At 39.7% G+C, this 16,513-nt stretch overlaps 1 protein-coding gene across 1 annotated transcript in view; it reads left to right on the plus strand.

Moving 5' to 3' along the window:
* SWAP70 (switching B cell complex subunit SWAP70) overlaps positions 1 to 16,513 on the plus strand; it is a 66,514-nt gene that overhangs the window by 33,016 nt on the left and 16,985 nt on the right. Inside the window, exons 3-6 of the mRNA XM_023646032.2 lie at positions 1,315 to 1,488; positions 10,883 to 11,110; positions 13,112 to 13,258; positions 15,160 to 15,268. Of these exons, the coding sequence (XP_023501800.1) occupies positions 1,315 to 1,488; positions 10,883 to 11,110; positions 13,112 to 13,258; positions 15,160 to 15,268 (658 nt within the window). The remainder of the gene's footprint in view (positions 1 to 1,314; positions 1,489 to 10,882; positions 11,111 to 13,111; positions 13,259 to 15,159; positions 15,269 to 16,513) is intronic.

The raw sequence follows: 16,513 nt of genomic DNA on the forward strand, positions 1-16,513 counted from the left end.
GGAAGATGGGCATGGATGTTACCTCAGGGCCAGTCTTCCTCAGCAAAAAGTGGAGGATTGGCAGTAGTTAGCTCAGGGCTAATCTTCCTCAAAAAAAAAAAAAAAAAAGAACATGAACAGTTTCAGCTACAGTTCTAACTGCCTAGTCTAGCTTGGTAATGGCTTGCTTTCAGAGCCTAAATTTTCCAGCCCTTGTGTTGGATCTTTAAGGTTACTCATTGTTTTTCCAGTAAATTCCTTTTCCATTTAAAGGAACCCAAGGTAGTTTCTGTTATTTGCCCTTATGAAAAGCCTCGGCGCATAGCACTAAGTGTCCCATTCACATTAAATGTCCCACGGTTCTTCCAAATTGATCATCGTTAGTTGTCTCCACCTCTGGGCTTTTCCACATTCTGTTCTACCTGGAATACCCTTTTCCCCATTCTTATACTGTTTGACTCTTGATGGTCCTTTGGGACTCAGCTCTGTTGTCATGTGGTTCTTTCTGAAAATCTACCCCTAATTCTTAGGATTGATTTAGCGCCTCAGTGTTCCCACAGAACCCTCTGCTTATCTCTGTTGTAGTCCTTATCACACTATATTGTAATTGTCATTGACATTCCTTGGAGAATGAGCTAGTATTATAGTAAATATCTTTGCATTGTCCCTTAGAAGTAATAATTGCTAAGTTTTGTCTGTTGAACGAATGAAAAACTATTGAATTATACACTTTGTTAAGTTAAAATTTGTCTATTTGTATCTGTTTTCCGAAATAAACTATGAATGTTCTAAAAGCAGAGACCAAGTTCTTCATCTTTATATCCTTAATGTGTAGCATAGCACTTGGCTCATAGTAGATGCTGAGGGAATGTTATGCATGATTGAATGACTGAATGGCAGGTCTGTCTTTTTAGAATTTCAGTTAAACAGTTTTTCCCTAAAGAAACTATCTTCTTGGACTATATAGGTAAAGATGAGCTATCTGTGTGTGGCTCCTATTGAGTAATTCACATTCTCCACTCCTCTGTATCAGGATCGGTAGTCTATTTAGAAGGTAATGTGTACACATGAAAAAATAACCTTTCGGCAGGTCAGTATTTTATGTGCCAAGTGAGTGATATGGACAGATGTTGCTTCAGCGTCAAGCTAAATATAACATTCTTAATTGAGCCTTTGAAAGTGTGGTACCTAAGCAAATATTTAGAAAATGGTTATTGGTTAATTGGATTGATTAAAATGGAAGCCTGTAGTAGGCTTCATCTTTCTGTTTTACTTGGCTTATATACTGCTTATTTTGGACTGGTTCATTGGAACTTTTCCTCATTCCTTTTTTAGGTCCAAGACAACTTTGACAAGATTGAATTCAACAGGATGTGTTGGACCCTCTGTGTCAAAAAAAACCTCACAAAGAGTCCCCTGCTCATTACAGAAGAAGATGCCTTTAAAGTATGGGTTATTTTCAACTTTTTATCTGAGGACAAGTATCCGTTAATTATTGTGCCAGAAGAGGTAAGGTGTGGCTCTGGGAAGCTTTTCCATGGCCGTCTTAGCATTTAATAGATTAGCTTGGAAGTGTTTGTGTGAATGCATTGTAGACGTAGGAGGAGATCCAGCACTGCTGTTTTCACATCAGAGGGAAAACAGCTTGAATTCAAAGCAAGTCTAAAGCTTAGGGCTTTGGGATCATGCAGTACCCTGGAGATCTGCAGCCAGGGTGGGGCGCTTCCTCTCTAAATTGCTGTAATTATAGATGACTGCATCCTCATGTCCGAGGAGTCTTTATTCTGTACCAGTCACAACATCATTTTCTGTCTCCTTGCATATTGGCAAACCGTAAGGACTGGCTGAGTGATGCTGTATGGGAAACACGTAGGATCCAGAATGTTGTTTCAAGGCTGTTTTATGTGAGAAAGTAGTATTCTTGTTTCAAAGTCCAGGATGGTGACTTTTTGTCATACTTTCCAAAGCAAATGAAAAAGGACATTTACTTGTTTTGTTCTGGGTTATTTTCCCTGACCTTCCAAAGGAAAAAAAATACAGGAGTAAGGTTTCTGTGATATCTTACTGCACTCATAAATTATACGTGTAGGGGCTGGCCCCGTGGCCGAGTGGTTAAGTTCGCGCGCTCCGCTGCAAGCGGCCCAGTGTTTCATTGGTTTGAATCCTGGGCGCGGACGTGGCACCACTCATCAGACCATGCTGAGGCAGCATCCCACATGCCACAACTAGAAGGACCCACAACGAAGAATATACAACTACGTACCAGGGGGCTTTGGGGAGAAAAAGGAAAATAATAAAATCTTTTAAAAAGAATTATACGTGTAATACCTGCTTATTACAGTAGTAAATTTAGAAAAGACTACTAATATGCAAAATTAAAATCAGCTGTAGTTCTCCCCTTAAAAAACAGTCATCTGTAATCCGTTAACCTTTATTTAAGGGATAAATTGTTTAACCTCTTGAGTTTTAATTTCCTCATCTATTAAATAGGGCTCATAATAATGTTTACTCTAAGAGTTGTAAGGTTCTGCATTTAAAGGACTTAACTCAGTGCCTGGCATGTAATACGTACTCAGTAAATGTGTTAATGCCTAAGACTGCTATTTTGCATACATTTTTGCATACTAGTCTGCATATTTCCTTAGGATAAATTTCCAGCAGTGGAATTCTGAGTTCTAAGAAATTTACACTTTCAAAGTATTAGATGAAGAGGCAGAATTGCCCTTCAGAAAGTCTGTACCAGTTTATACACCTACCAGTAGTGGTCGAGGGTGCCCATGATTACCCACCCTGTCAATATGGAGTCTAGTCTATGATTTCTATGACTCATGTTGGGAAAATCCATGAGTTCACTGCAATGTTTTATTTAAAATCAGCATGCATTTATTGACTGCCAACAGTAAGCAAGGCACCAAGAGGAATACAAAGCGAAAAAGATTACTTCCTGCCTTCAAGGAATTTACAGTCTGCTGGAGGAAAAAACAAGACAAGTGTAATTCACAGCAAAATAGACTGCCTGTTAGAATAGAGACGCAGATGCTGTGCAGATCCAGCAAAGGGGAAGATTTGCACCAGCTTCGGGAAGTAAGGAATCGGGGAAGGCTTGTCAAGAGAGGCAATGCTGGTTGGAAGCAGGGCCTCAGACTTCTTCAGTAAAGGGCCAGACAGTAAATATTTGAGGCTTTGTGGGCTTTTTGGGTCCTTCTGTCTCTGTCGCAGCTACTCGACTCTGCCGTTACAGCATGAAAGCAGCCGCAGACAGTATGTTGCTGTGCTTCAATAAAATGGATGTTGAAATTTGAATTTTATATTTTTCATGGGTCATGAAATATTATTCTTTTGATTTTTTTTCCCCCAACAACTTAAATATGGAAAAACCATTCTTAGATTCTGTGTGTATAAAAACATGCTGTGAGCCAGCTTTAGCCGCTGGGCTGGTTTGACCTGTGGGCCATAATTTTCTGTTCTCTGCTCAAGAGCAGGGGTCCGGGGTCAGATCTCCTAGATTTGAATTCTGCCTCCATCACTGTTCACTAGCTGCGTGACCTTGGACAATTTACTGAATTTGTTTTTGCTCAGGTTCCTCAGCTGTAAAATAGGGCTAATGCTAGCATCAACGCCTGCTGTTCTTGTGAAGATTAAATGAGAGGAATGCCTGGCCCTTAGAAAGTGCTCTTTAAGTGTTAACTATTATGTTTATAGGGCAAGTAGCACTTCTGCTGGGCCTTAAAAGATGGGAAGAATTTTGACTAAAGGAGAAAGCAGGGAGAAGAATTGTGGATGGAAGAAACAGTGGGCAAGGTTACGTGAGGCAGGAAAGCAAAGGGCATGTTCTGAGATGAGTGCGGGATCCAGCTTGACTGAATTGCCAGTCAGGATGCTTACTTGGAAACAGCTGGACTGGTTGATTTAAGCCAAAAAGGATATTGGGTACCTCACAGAATCACCATGATGGCTGAAAAACCAGGTGTGGACACTATGCAGCCCGGAACCATACTGGTCACTCCAGTGAGGAACCACAAAAAAAATACTGCTGCAACCAGAGGGTATGTGTTGCACCTGTACCATGGAACTCCTCCAGCCCTGCCCGCTGGGTGCCACCTAGGGACTGAAGTCTTCCTGCGACTGTTCCTGCTACGAGGGAGCGTTCTTTATAGACCCCGCTTCACAGTCACATTCACAGTCAGAGGATAGTGCATCAAATTGGTATGGTCAGGTGCCATAAGCTAGCTGCACAGGAGGCTTGGAAAGGGTACATTTACGTTTTTACCTTCTACATTGGGAGGTAGGGAATTCCCCAGACATAAAGGGGTTAGATGCTGGGCAATCTAAAAGAATGACACATACCCTTTCTACCTGGAACATGATGGCCGTGAAGAAGAGTGGTGGTAGATAAGGCTGGAAAGAGTTTTGACTTTATCCTGTAGGCAGTGGGGAGCCGTGAGCCACTGATAATTTTTGAGCAAGAGAGTGGCAGGTAAATAGATGAAACATGGAAAGATGGGAGATGGAAAGTTGAGGTAAGTGGCATTGAGGACTGAAGTACAGTAGTGCCACTGAGTATGGAAAAGAAGGCCAGATGGGACGGATGTGGAGGTCACAGGAGCAAGCTCATACTGCCTGGCTGGGCGGAAATATAGCCAACTGTCAGGCCTGGGCGGGTTATATAGTGTAGTTGTTTAAAGTATGGTCTTTGAAATCAGACTGCCTGGTTTGAATCCTCACTCCACCACTTTGTAGCTATGTGGCCTTGAACAAATTAATCTCTCTGTTTGGGTCCCCATCTTTTTGGGATAACAGCTTTCTTCACTGGACTCTTGTATGGATTAAAATAGTTGATATATGTGAAGGATTTAGCATAGTGTCTGGCCCTATGATAAGTGCTCACTAAATGGGTGTGTCTGTGTGTGTATGAATGAGTGAATGACAGGATGATGGACAAATTAGGGATACAGTGTATGATGATGTACATTTGGCATTTTAGATGGAACATCCTTGTGGAACAGCCCTGTATTCAACTGAAGTACCTATCTAGAGCTTGTGAGAGGCCAGGGCTAGAGACAGAGATAAGGAAGCCGTGGAACTAGGTTAGATCAGGCAGGAGGAGACTGTAGTGGGAGAAGTGAGGCTGTGGACAGAACCTTGGGACCATCTCTGTAGCAGGAGGAGAAAGTGTATTTGGTAAAGGAAGTTGAATTGAACAGTCTGTGAGAGAGGAGGAGAGCTGGGAGAGCGCTGAGTCGTGAGTGCCGAAGAAAGACAAAGTTCTAGCAAAGTAGTGCCTGGCATTCAGTGCTACAGTAGAATTAAACAGTGACGAGCGAGGGGCTAGCCCTGTGACTGAGTGGTTAACTTGGCGTGCTCTGCTGGGTCGGATCCTGGGCGTGGACCTAGCACCACTCATCAAGCCATGCTGAGGGGGCGTCCCACATAGCAGAACTAGTAGGACCTACAACTAGAATATACAACTATGTACTGCGGCATTGGGGAGGGGAAAAAAAAAGAAGAGGGGGATTGGCAACACAACAGATGTTAGCTCAGGGCCAATCTTCCTTTAAAAAAACTAAAAAAAAAAACTGGTGATGAGTGAGAAGTTGCCTTTGGATTTAACAGTTAGGTGGCTGTTGGTAATCAAGGAGAAGGCAGTTTCACTTTAGTGGTGGGAATCGTTTGTTAGTACTTAATCACCAGAATGATGTGCGTGTATATTCAAGGGGAAATAAAAAATGAAACATGCTATGGAATTTTTGTCCATGAAGATTGTCTAGCTTAATACAAAGGCATGTAGAAGGGAATGGAATATTGATAGGCGTAGAAAAAGATACATCATTGGTATTTTAAAAACCTAGCTGCTACTTGGAAGAATTATGCTAATAAAATCTCCAATATCGTCTTTTAAGACATTTTACAGTTATACTCAGTGTTCCAAATTTATTTATGTTTCTTTGGAAGTGAAAGTGGGAGGGTCTCTTACCTGTGTGGTTTTGGTTCTTCATCACTAAAATATTCACGGTGGGCTTGAAAGTGGGCTTGAAAGTGGCCTTGTCCTGATTTCAGAATTAGAAATTAGTAAGGAGACTTACCTTATTCCTCGAGGAGGCACTTGCCTAATGTGGAGGATTTGGCATCGGCTTTAAATCATCACTGAGCCACAGGCTGTGAAGGGAGCCCGTTTCAGCATCAGCTTCCTAAGTGCTCTGCCTAAGAAACTCACAGAATGTCTGCTCCAGGTGGCCCGAAAAACTGGGACCCACGTGTGCTTTGATGTGTGCCTCGACTATATACTTTCTGCCCCCCAGAGCACAGCCAAGACTCGTGGCATGCTTACCTTCATCTTTGCAGGCTGACAGGAATGTCTCGGTCCTCTTCCAAAACAAGTTAATCTAATTTGAGAAAGGAACAGCCTCTCTTTGACTTGATAGAATAGCCAGGCAGCAACCTGGTCATGTGATTGTTTGGACTTACTCCCTGTTTTGACGTCCGTAACTCCATCAGCATTTCTTCTGGTTAGAAGTAGAGTTAGAGTTGGTTTTACAGATTATTCCTCTGTGGCTAGGAGGACTTGTATGGGGAAAGAAGGGGTCACCGGGGCAGGTTTGTGTGGAGTTGGCTTGCCTGGCTGCTGAACCCGCCTCCTGAGGTTTACAGTGTGGCCTTGTATTTACTGAGCTCTTAGCGCGTCTCCTGGTCTTTGACCAAGAGCTGCAGACTCAGGTCGAGCTATTTTGTGGAAAACACTTGAGTCACAATGTTTCTTAAGGTGGCCGTTCTCTGTTAGATTTTGCTTCCTTCCTGAATACTTTAACAGCATTTAAAAAAAGCTGTCTTGAGCTAGTTTTAGATTTACAGATTTTCATAAAATTTAATGTGACAACAGGTATATTTAAAGAATAAAATTTGAAGAATAGTATGTTAGTTTGTCATGAGTATATACATGAGTTTAATTTGTAATCTTACCAATAGTTTTTAGGCTTCATAAATTTAAAGTAATTTTTATGTTTCTAATAATCCACTTACCGTAATGATCACTTGCATTTTAAGTCCAGAATGTTTTTAAGTAAGATTTTATTCTCTAGCTTTGATTAATACCATATAAGATATAAATAACAGTGGTAGTTATGTAAATAACATAACTGATACAAAGAAGTTGGCTTTTGACTGCGTTTCCCGTTACCCAGAAAGTAGTGTCAAGAATATTGAATAAGTATATTTAAATGACTGACCACACGAAAATCAAGAAATAGTATGTCCCCATTTGAAATAGTTCTGTAATTTTTGTCAAATGGTATTCCTGGAAATGTGTGTCTGTAAAGGATAGTTTTTACATTAGTATTCATTTCCTACAGAGCCAAGAACAAAACAGGATGTGTCTGTTGTGGGCCTATTTGGAAAAACTGCCTTGATGCAATTAAATATCAAACCTGAAATAGTTTCAAGACACTCTTAGTGAAATAAAACCTGAGCTGTTGTTAAGCCAATACAGGCCGTTTTAAATGATGACCAGGATCAAGAACTTTTAACAAAATAAATTTTGGAGCCAAAGACCTCAAAAATCACATGCAGCTTGAAAGTTTATTCTTTGTTATTTTTGGTAAAACTTGCTTGGAAGGAGGAAGTAAGCTGCTTCCTGAAACTGAATGAGCTCTTAGAATTGAAGTGGGCCACTGGAGACCAACACGGCAGCACGTGACCTGTTACTGAGTGTAACTGAACAGATGAGAATGGTAATGTTTGTCTCTCCTTGGCCCGGTGTAATGAATTAAGAGATCTTTAAGTTGTTTGGTTATGATAAGTATGTGGCTGTGTTGAAAGTCAGCAGGAAATGCATTTAGATTAGTTGTCTGGCAAGGTCACTGAGCTTGAGGAGCAGATGCTGCGTGCTGGTGTCAAACTCAGGAGAGTTTGGGAGGGCACCTGAAGAAAGGTTCGGAATGAACCTGGGAGGCTGCTCCTAAGAGAGTTGAGTTTGCTCCTAACAAGCACTTTCTGTTACTAATGTCATAAAAGGTCGTCTGATAGCCAGGAGGAACTGAAGCTCGGAGCCTGAGGGGCTTGGGTGCCCTCACAGTGGCACGAAGAGCTGGGGCTGTTTCCTGACTTGCAGTACAAATGTTCAGTCGAGTGCACCATCTTGTCGTTCCACTTTTTGTCATCCTGTACATAGATGTGGTCACATGCACAGGCTTACAGTGGCCTCACTCCTAAAGCTTCCAGCTGTGCCGCTGCTGCCTCTGCCCCAAGTTGTGACCAGGCAGCAAGGGCCCCTCTACTGCTGCCTTAGGGAGGTGGAACTTCCGTACATGTCAGGGCCTCTCAGCCACTCGACCCGGGCAATTATTTATCGTCATGTCCTCTTTGACTTTCTTTTTCTTTCTCTCTTCAACCTCTTCTTGCCTTTCATCTTTTCCCCCCTCTTCTCTTTTCTGTCCGATTCTCTCCTTCTGTCTTCCCTTTCTCACTCTTCCTCTTTTTCTCTTTTCCACTGACTATCCCTGTTACTTCTATTTAAGAGCCAAGAAAATAATATCTGATAAACTTTACAGTAGATGATATATCTCCAACAAGAGAAAGGAAAGACCTAAGTGTGTTTTCCTCCAACAAGTAAACATTTGTTGACCACCTACCATGTGCTACATTTAGGGGGTAAGATAATCTCCATGTTAGAGGGGCTTACAGTATCTCATCAAATTAAATCTGTAGAACTCTTGATATTTTTTGACTTTGTGATATTTTGTGAATGTACATTTCTTTGCAAACGTTTTTCCTATTATTGGCATTCTTTTTCTGTTAAAATGTGTTATTTCACAAACAGCATTATAACCAAATTAATGGAAGTGCAAAGAAGAGAAGGAAAAAATTTCACAATTCTACCTGTAACAATTAGACTTCCTATTTGTATGTTTTCCTCCAGTATTTGTCAAAATATTTATATAATCTTTGTGCAGTGGAAATCATAAGTAAATTTAATTTTGCATTCTTCTTCCCATTATGGTATTTCATAAATGCTTTCTTAAATGTAATTTTAAATGGTTGAATAATATTCCACTCACTGCAGAAGGGAAGTAACATTGATGGAGTACCTGCTGGGCCAGGCGTGGTGCAGAATATTCTGTGTTAGCTTCCTTTAATCCCCACAGTAGTTATATAAGGTGAGTGTTATTATGCTCATTTCATAGATGAGAAGATTGAGACTTAGCTTAATTTATTTCAGTTTAGCAAACATTAATTGCTACTGCATTCTGGGTACCATGCAGAGTTCTGGAGATTGAAAGATGAGTGAGACATGGTTCCTCCTGTAAGGAATTCAGAAAATGATGGGGAAGCAAATGTGTAAAGAGAGAATTTTATGCAGTATGCTAAGAACACCTGGGCTGGGTTAGGGTTGGTCAGAGCAGGTTTGCAAGAGCAGTGCTTCTTGAATTTTAATGTACATGTGGAAGTACCTGGGCTTCTTGTTAAGGGGCAGATTTTGATTTTTTGCGTCTTTGGTGGGGATCTGAAATTCTTCATTTCTAATAGGTTTCTAGGTGGTGGTGCTGCTGGCTGATCCACATACCTCACTTTGAGTAGTAATATCCTAGACAGTGTGGGACTTGAACACATACCATTAGAGACAGCAAGTGGGGACGCACAGAGCTCAGCCTTTATCTTTAAAGTGGTAGGGAGCCAGGGCAGGCTTTAAAGATTGGGGGGTCACAGGCTCTGGTTTTGTTTTAGAAAAATCTCTCTGGCAGAATATAAATAACGGGCAATGCTAGAGGCCAGGGTACCAACTGGGACGCCTGAACAAAGGCAGGTTGATAGGAGGGAACGGATTTGAGAACTGTCTTGGGCAAAGTTTTTCATTCTGTTTTGACTGCAGCCCATAGGAAGATAAACGTTTTATTTCACAACCCAGCATGCAAAGACACGTGCATATACAAAGAAGAACTTGTCACAAAACAATATTTGTCTTTATTGTGGAGGAACTCAAATATTTTTCATAAGAAAATGCTTGTTACTACTAGTTGATTTCATATTGGATTATAACCTACATTTTGAAAAACACTGATCTAGGGAAGTAAAAAGAGTAGAATTTTCATGTCACTGATTTGATGTAAGAGCTTGGGGAACAAGGATCCTGGCATGGGTGAATGGTGTTGCTCCCATCGGAAACCAATAACCGAAGGGGAAGCCATTTGGCAGGAAGAAACGATTCTTTCATTTTGGACATGTTGAATTTGAGAGCCCCGTAGGGTACCCAGGCTTTCCAGAGTATAAGAGAGACTAATTTCTCATTCAGCATTACTGCCTCACTATTTTGTTTAACTGCTGTTATTTCAGTAGCAGTATTTTCTACACGAAGGTGTGTGTTTCAAGATTTAATAAGCTCTTCCAGCCCAGGCTAGGAATTCAGCCATTATTTATAGCATTGTCTGTTCTAATAGGAGGAAGCAGCATGAATTTCAAGTAATTGGCTTACATGGAAAATATGTAAATTGGGGAGTAACTTGTACATACTACTTTGAGATGCTTGTTTAAGTTTGTGCTTGTGTATTAGTTCATTAAGATTAATATTCTGGTATATTGAAATATTTATCCAAGAGAGTAATCAGATCACATTAATTAGTGTGTGTATGGTAGTGTATGCGTGTAATTCACTTTAGTTCTGTATACAAGTATACTATACTATTAGAGGGTTATCAGTTTTTGATTCCTTTACTTATTCTAGATAATAGAGAACCAGTGGCATTTATTCATACCTTTCTCTCTGATAGTATGATCTTTGAAGATACACTTTTGGAACTGTAAAAGAGTTCTTAAATTTCTTAAATTGACCGTATCAATGTAAATAACACAGATACACACCTAAGTTAAAAGGTTATATTTTTACTAGGAAATAACTTTTTATTTCTTCATATAGATTGAATACCTGCTTAAGAAACTTACAGAAGCTATGGGAGGAGGTTGGCAGCAAGAACAATTTGAACATTATAAAGTCAACTTTGATGACAGTAAAGATGGCCTTTCCGCCTGGGAACTGATTGAGCTTATTGGAAATGGCCAATTTAGCAAAGGCATGGATCGGCAGACGGTGTCTATGGCAATTAATGAAGTCTTTAACGAGCTCATATTAGATGTGTTGAAACAGGTAAGAGTCCTATAACGTATTTCTCCTCGCCTTTAGAATTTGACGTATTTGAAGTAAAACAAATTTTCATCACAAAGATAAGTCTAAGTCATGCATACTTTTACACTGATTTAGATCGGGAATAAAGTTTTGTATTTTCCCAGACTTATATTAGGCTTTCATTTTAAAGAATTATTGGTGCCGTTTTGAAGTACAGTTAAGCATTGAGAAGTGACTATTTTAAAAGAACTGTTTAAATGATTACATTTCCAAACTATTTTTAAAGTACTTTGATGTGTACATCCATACTCTTTGATTTGAAAGATCCCTATGGCGTGTTATTCAGAGAAAAAGCTTGTTCAACAGCAGGTATCTTGTAATCCCTTTCATGTAATGTGTGTATAGAGCTGTCTGGCAGGATGCTTACCAAAATGTTAAAGTGATTGCTCCTGGATTGTGGGATTTCTGTAAATTTTATTTTCTTTTTTATTCCGTTCTTATTATTAAACTTACTGCTATATATGATTCTATACATGAATCTATGTACATGATTGTTATATATTATTTTTTCAAAAGGAGAAGAATACCTTACTTTTGGAAAAAGATATCTTTATATAGCAAGATTGCATTTATCTTTTTTATGATGTTTGTTTTCTCAGCACCTAGATAGTATCTGATATACATATGGGAAGCTTAATGCTTGTTAAATAGAATTTATATATTTTTTAGTGGGTTTTTAAAATTTCTTACATTATTATATTATTCATAACTCTGATTTGGGATTTTCTTATTTTGGTCCTTTCTTTGCTCAGTAATGATATTGTTGTCTTTGCTCTTTTTTCCTGATGGTGCCAATCAGTAAACATTCATTGAGGCTTAATTTGTGTAGGTTTTTGGTGCTGCAAAGAGGTATGAGACATGATGTCTGTCTGAAGAAGACTTCGAGGCCCATCAGGATGGCGGGATATAGGACTGCAGATGGATTGCAGTGTGAGATGGCTTTTGCTTAAATGGCCAAGTATTAGGAAACTGAATAAGTAATAAGATTAGAACTTAGTGTAATAATCAAAGGATACATACAACTGAGTTAATATCATATATTTAATGATAATGTATATTCTACCATAGGCTATCAGCACCTGTACATTTAATATTTAAAATCTCAGCTGTTCTCAAACAGCCCTCAAAGGCTTTGGCCTATAATGTGTAATTTTGCTGAAGTACAAATTTGAATTACATAGCTTTGAGGCTGAGATATGTGAAGGAAGTACAGGGCTGGTCAGTGTGAGCGTAAACGCTGCACTTAGAAGCCAGTATCCTAAGTACCGGTCCAGTTCTTTTTTTGCTCATCTGGAGCAGAGTTCATCCTCCAGAATACTGAGAGGTTAGGTAGAAAGGTAGGTTGATGCCAGTAGGTGATTGGTTGAGAAGCTGTACTTGGCCAAGTTGACATCTTTTAGCGTTTTCATTGACTGAGGTTTTAATTTACTGAGAATCATTGTTAGGGTTTTTTTTTTTTTAACAGAACAGACAGAGTAGTATAATGAACTTCCATATACCACCACCCAGCCCCAGTAACCACCAACACACGGTTAATGCTACCCCTCCTGCGTTTGCCTCTCCTGTGTTATCTTGAAACAAATCTCAGACATTTCATTTTGTCTATAAATATTTCAATAGGTATCTCTAAAAGGTAAGGAATTTTAAAAGACCACAGTGCTGTTAACAGCAGGAGTTCTGAGTCTGCTGGCTGTGTAGAGCTTGGGGGCAGGGGTCGTCTCTGAGTTGTGAAATTCTGTGTGAGCTTTTCTCTGTATGTGGTTGCATGAATTTGAGTGCGTATAGTGCCCCTGGCCTTCCGAGATCGTCAGAGGGTTCATGACCCAAAAGGGCGAGAGCCATTGATATTCGTGTGTTCAGGACTGTATATCAGTTAATGGAGTAGGCTAGAATGTCACGGAAGAGATCTCAGCTCTTGTAAATAAAAGGACAGGCATTTATATCAGATTTAATCTTTCATAGGGTTACATGATGAAAAAAGGCCATAAACGGAAAAACTGGACTGAACGCTGGTTTGTACTAAAACCGAACATAATTTCTTATTATGTGGGCGAGGATCTGAAAGATAAGAAAGGAGACATTTTCTTAGATGAAAACTGCTGTGTGGAGGTAAGTCTGCTGTCCCTCCTTCTGGTGCTGCCCCCTGCTGCGCAAGTAGCTTACCTTCCTTCTAGACTTTAGAGCCTTAAAAGAATCTTAAATTTACATTTCCAAAATAATATGGGCATACCGTTGCCATAGTTTCTGAACTAAAAATTATAAATACCTGAAGAGATTTTTTTCTAATGTGAATTTACTTTTTATCTTATACTCATGAACAAAGTATAGGAATAAATCTCATTTATTTGTACATTTAAGGACGCATTTATTGAATAAAATGGAGTCATACAGAAGAAAATAAAGCGAAAAAAATTCACTAGGACAGTGTTTGCAATCGTGAATATACCAGAAAATCTGGACCATTTTGAGTACAATAGATAGAACTAAATAAGACGAAAGCATTTACCTTTGAATATGTTGGGTGACTCTCAGGATACTGTATTCACAGCTGTTAATTCTGTAAAGAAGTAAAGTCCTAGGGGCTGGCCCTGTGGCCAAGTGGTTAAGTTCATGTGCTCTACTTTTGTGGCCCAGGATTTCACAGGTTTCGATCCTGGGCACAGACCCAGCACTGCTCATCAAGCCACGCTGAGGCAGCACCCCACATGCCACAACTAGAAGGACCCACAACTAAAATATAAAACTGTGTACTGGGGGAGCTTTGAGGAGAAGGGGGAAAAAAAAGAAATGAAGTCCTCAAGAACTTAAATTTTATTTTGCTGGGAAAGATTTGCCCTGAGCTAACATCTCTTGCTAATCTTCCTCCTTTTTTTCCTTTCCCTTCCCAAAGCTCCTGTAAAGTTGTCTATTTGTTAAGTCCTTCTAGCTCTCATATGTGAGCTGCTGCCACAGCATGGCTACTGACAGATGAGTGGTGTGATCCTGTGCCCGGGAACCGAACCCAGGCCACCGAAGCAGAGTGTGTGCCAGACTTTAACAAGCCATCATCAGGGCTGGCTCAGAACATAAATTTTTTTTTTTTCTTTTTGGAGATTGGCCCTGAGCTAACATCTGTGGCCAATCTTCCTCTTTTTTTTTCTCCCAAAGCCCCCAAGTACATAGTGGTATATCCTAGTTATAGGTCCTTCTAGTTCTTTTATGTGGGATGCTGCCTCAGCATGACCTGATGAGCTGTGCTAGGTCTGTGCCCAGGATCTGAACCAGCGAGCCCTGGGCCACTGAAGTGGAGCATGCGAACTTAATGACTTGGCCGTGAGGCCAGCCCCAAACTTTGGAGGTTTTAATTTGTATCTGAACTATCACCCTATCTGTATTTGTTGAAGAACATTTAAAATACCTAAGATCTCACTCTTAAATGATCATGTATTTTGATGGATCAAGTGGTATGGATATATTAATGCCTTAGGGTGTGCAACACCCACTAAGGGATCTTCTTAGATTCTTAGATTCAACTAAACTAAACCTGGTGACTCACAAGATTATGCTAGGCCATACCAGTCTACTTAAAAGGATGTAAGATGGGAACCACAGCTTTCCAACAACAACACTGCAGGTGCAAGGATTGGAGAGCTGCATCAGGCAGGTGTGGGAATCACCCTGGCTTAGAAGCCTCATAGCCGGTAGGAGTCAGTACCTCTCGTACCAGTTCCACGGATGTACCTTGCAGCGTTCCTGTGAGGGATGTGCTCTGGTGCCAGAGTCACTGTGCTCAGGAAAGGCCAAAGCATGGCATCCCCATCAGGCGTTGATGGTTCTCCCAGTCCAGATGGAGTGTGCTGCTCGGGGCTCGTTGTTACCATAACTAATGTAGGAATAAAACAGCAGTATGCATTTATAAATACTTTTCATTGATGTTGAGTTTCAGCCAGATTTGTATAAATAATTGATTGAATTTAATTTAAATACTGAAAAATACAATTTTAAAGAACTAATTTTGCTTTCTGTTTTAGTCCCTGCCTGACAAAGATGGAAAGAAATGCCTTTTTCTCGTAAAATGTTTTGATAAGACCTTTGAAATCAGTGCTTCAGATAAGAAGAAGAAACAGGAGTGGATTCAGGGTAGGGTAATTTTTATTATTTGTCATGGTACAGGTTGAGAGCTCTGACTCTTTATTTTTGTATCTCATTAAAGATACTAAGGCGTTTCTTCATTGTGTAGTTATTTCTGCATGTAACGTAGTAGCTGAAAGAAAAATTAAGAAGAATTCCCAAATTTTTCATCAATTTCTTTTGCATAATGAGCTTGTGGGAAAATTATAAACTGGACATTTTAGGCTTTATTTCACACTTATTATTTAAAGCGTGTGGAATTTCCCCTTGTAGGGATGATGAAGTGGCCATCTTAAGTTTTTAGTAACATATAAAACAGAAGAGGAAGAATGCAATACCTTTTGAATAATTTGAATAATTGTCAAGATCTGTTATTTCCACATATTATCTCAAGAACACAAACTTTTGATTTAATAACTTTTAAGCTAAAGTATTATTCTAAAATTAGTAAATAATGAAACACTATATGAGATTTTTTTTCTTTAGTCATGAAAGGGGATTTTGAATGTGGTATTTTTGGACATGGGTAAAATTATATTCTATTGAAAACCGTGGTCATTTTTGGTGTGGTTTAAGAGTTTGAGGCAAGCACCCCTAAGGTTTGAATCCTCTTTCCTGAATCACTTGGGTTGAGTTACGAATTCGGTAGCAGTTTCCTCTTCTGTGAATGGGTAGGATAATAGTACCTGCTTCTGAGAGTTGTTGCAAGGGCTAGGAATTAGATAATGAAGATACACTTGCTTATTTTTAAAATGACACATCATTGCAGAAATGTTTGTGATAGATTGCAAACAACCTAAGTCTCCGTTAATTGGGAAATAGTTGGATGAATTATGGTGCAGCTACGCGATGGAGTACTGTGCAGTACGTTACAGAGCTTTATGTACTGATAGGGGAAGCTCCCAAGATAAGCTAAGTGAAAACACCAAGGCTCGGAGGAGTGTGTTACGCCACCATTTGTGTCAAAAGAAGATGGAGGATGTGTATACACGTTTAGTTATATATGCTTAACACTTCTCAGGAAAGATGCACCAGCGTTAGCATGATTTGCTGGTGGAGAGGGGAACCCAGTACTTGGGGATAGGAGTAGGAGGAAGCCTTTCTCTGTGTCCTTTCATGCTTTTGGATTTGAGCAGTAAGAAAGTATTAGCTATTCAAAAAGTTAAATTTATATAGTTTAAACAATCAGGAACGAAATCAGATTTCATATAAAAATTAGATAATGCACGTGAAGCATTTACGTATGGGAGGCGT

Source organism: Equus caballus, chromosome 7 (genome assembly GCF_041296265.1).
Source record: "Equus caballus isolate H_3958 breed thoroughbred chromosome 7, TB-T2T, whole genome shotgun sequence".
In the NCBI taxonomy this organism is placed as follows: Eukaryota; Metazoa; Chordata; class Mammalia; order Perissodactyla; family Equidae; genus Equus; species Equus caballus.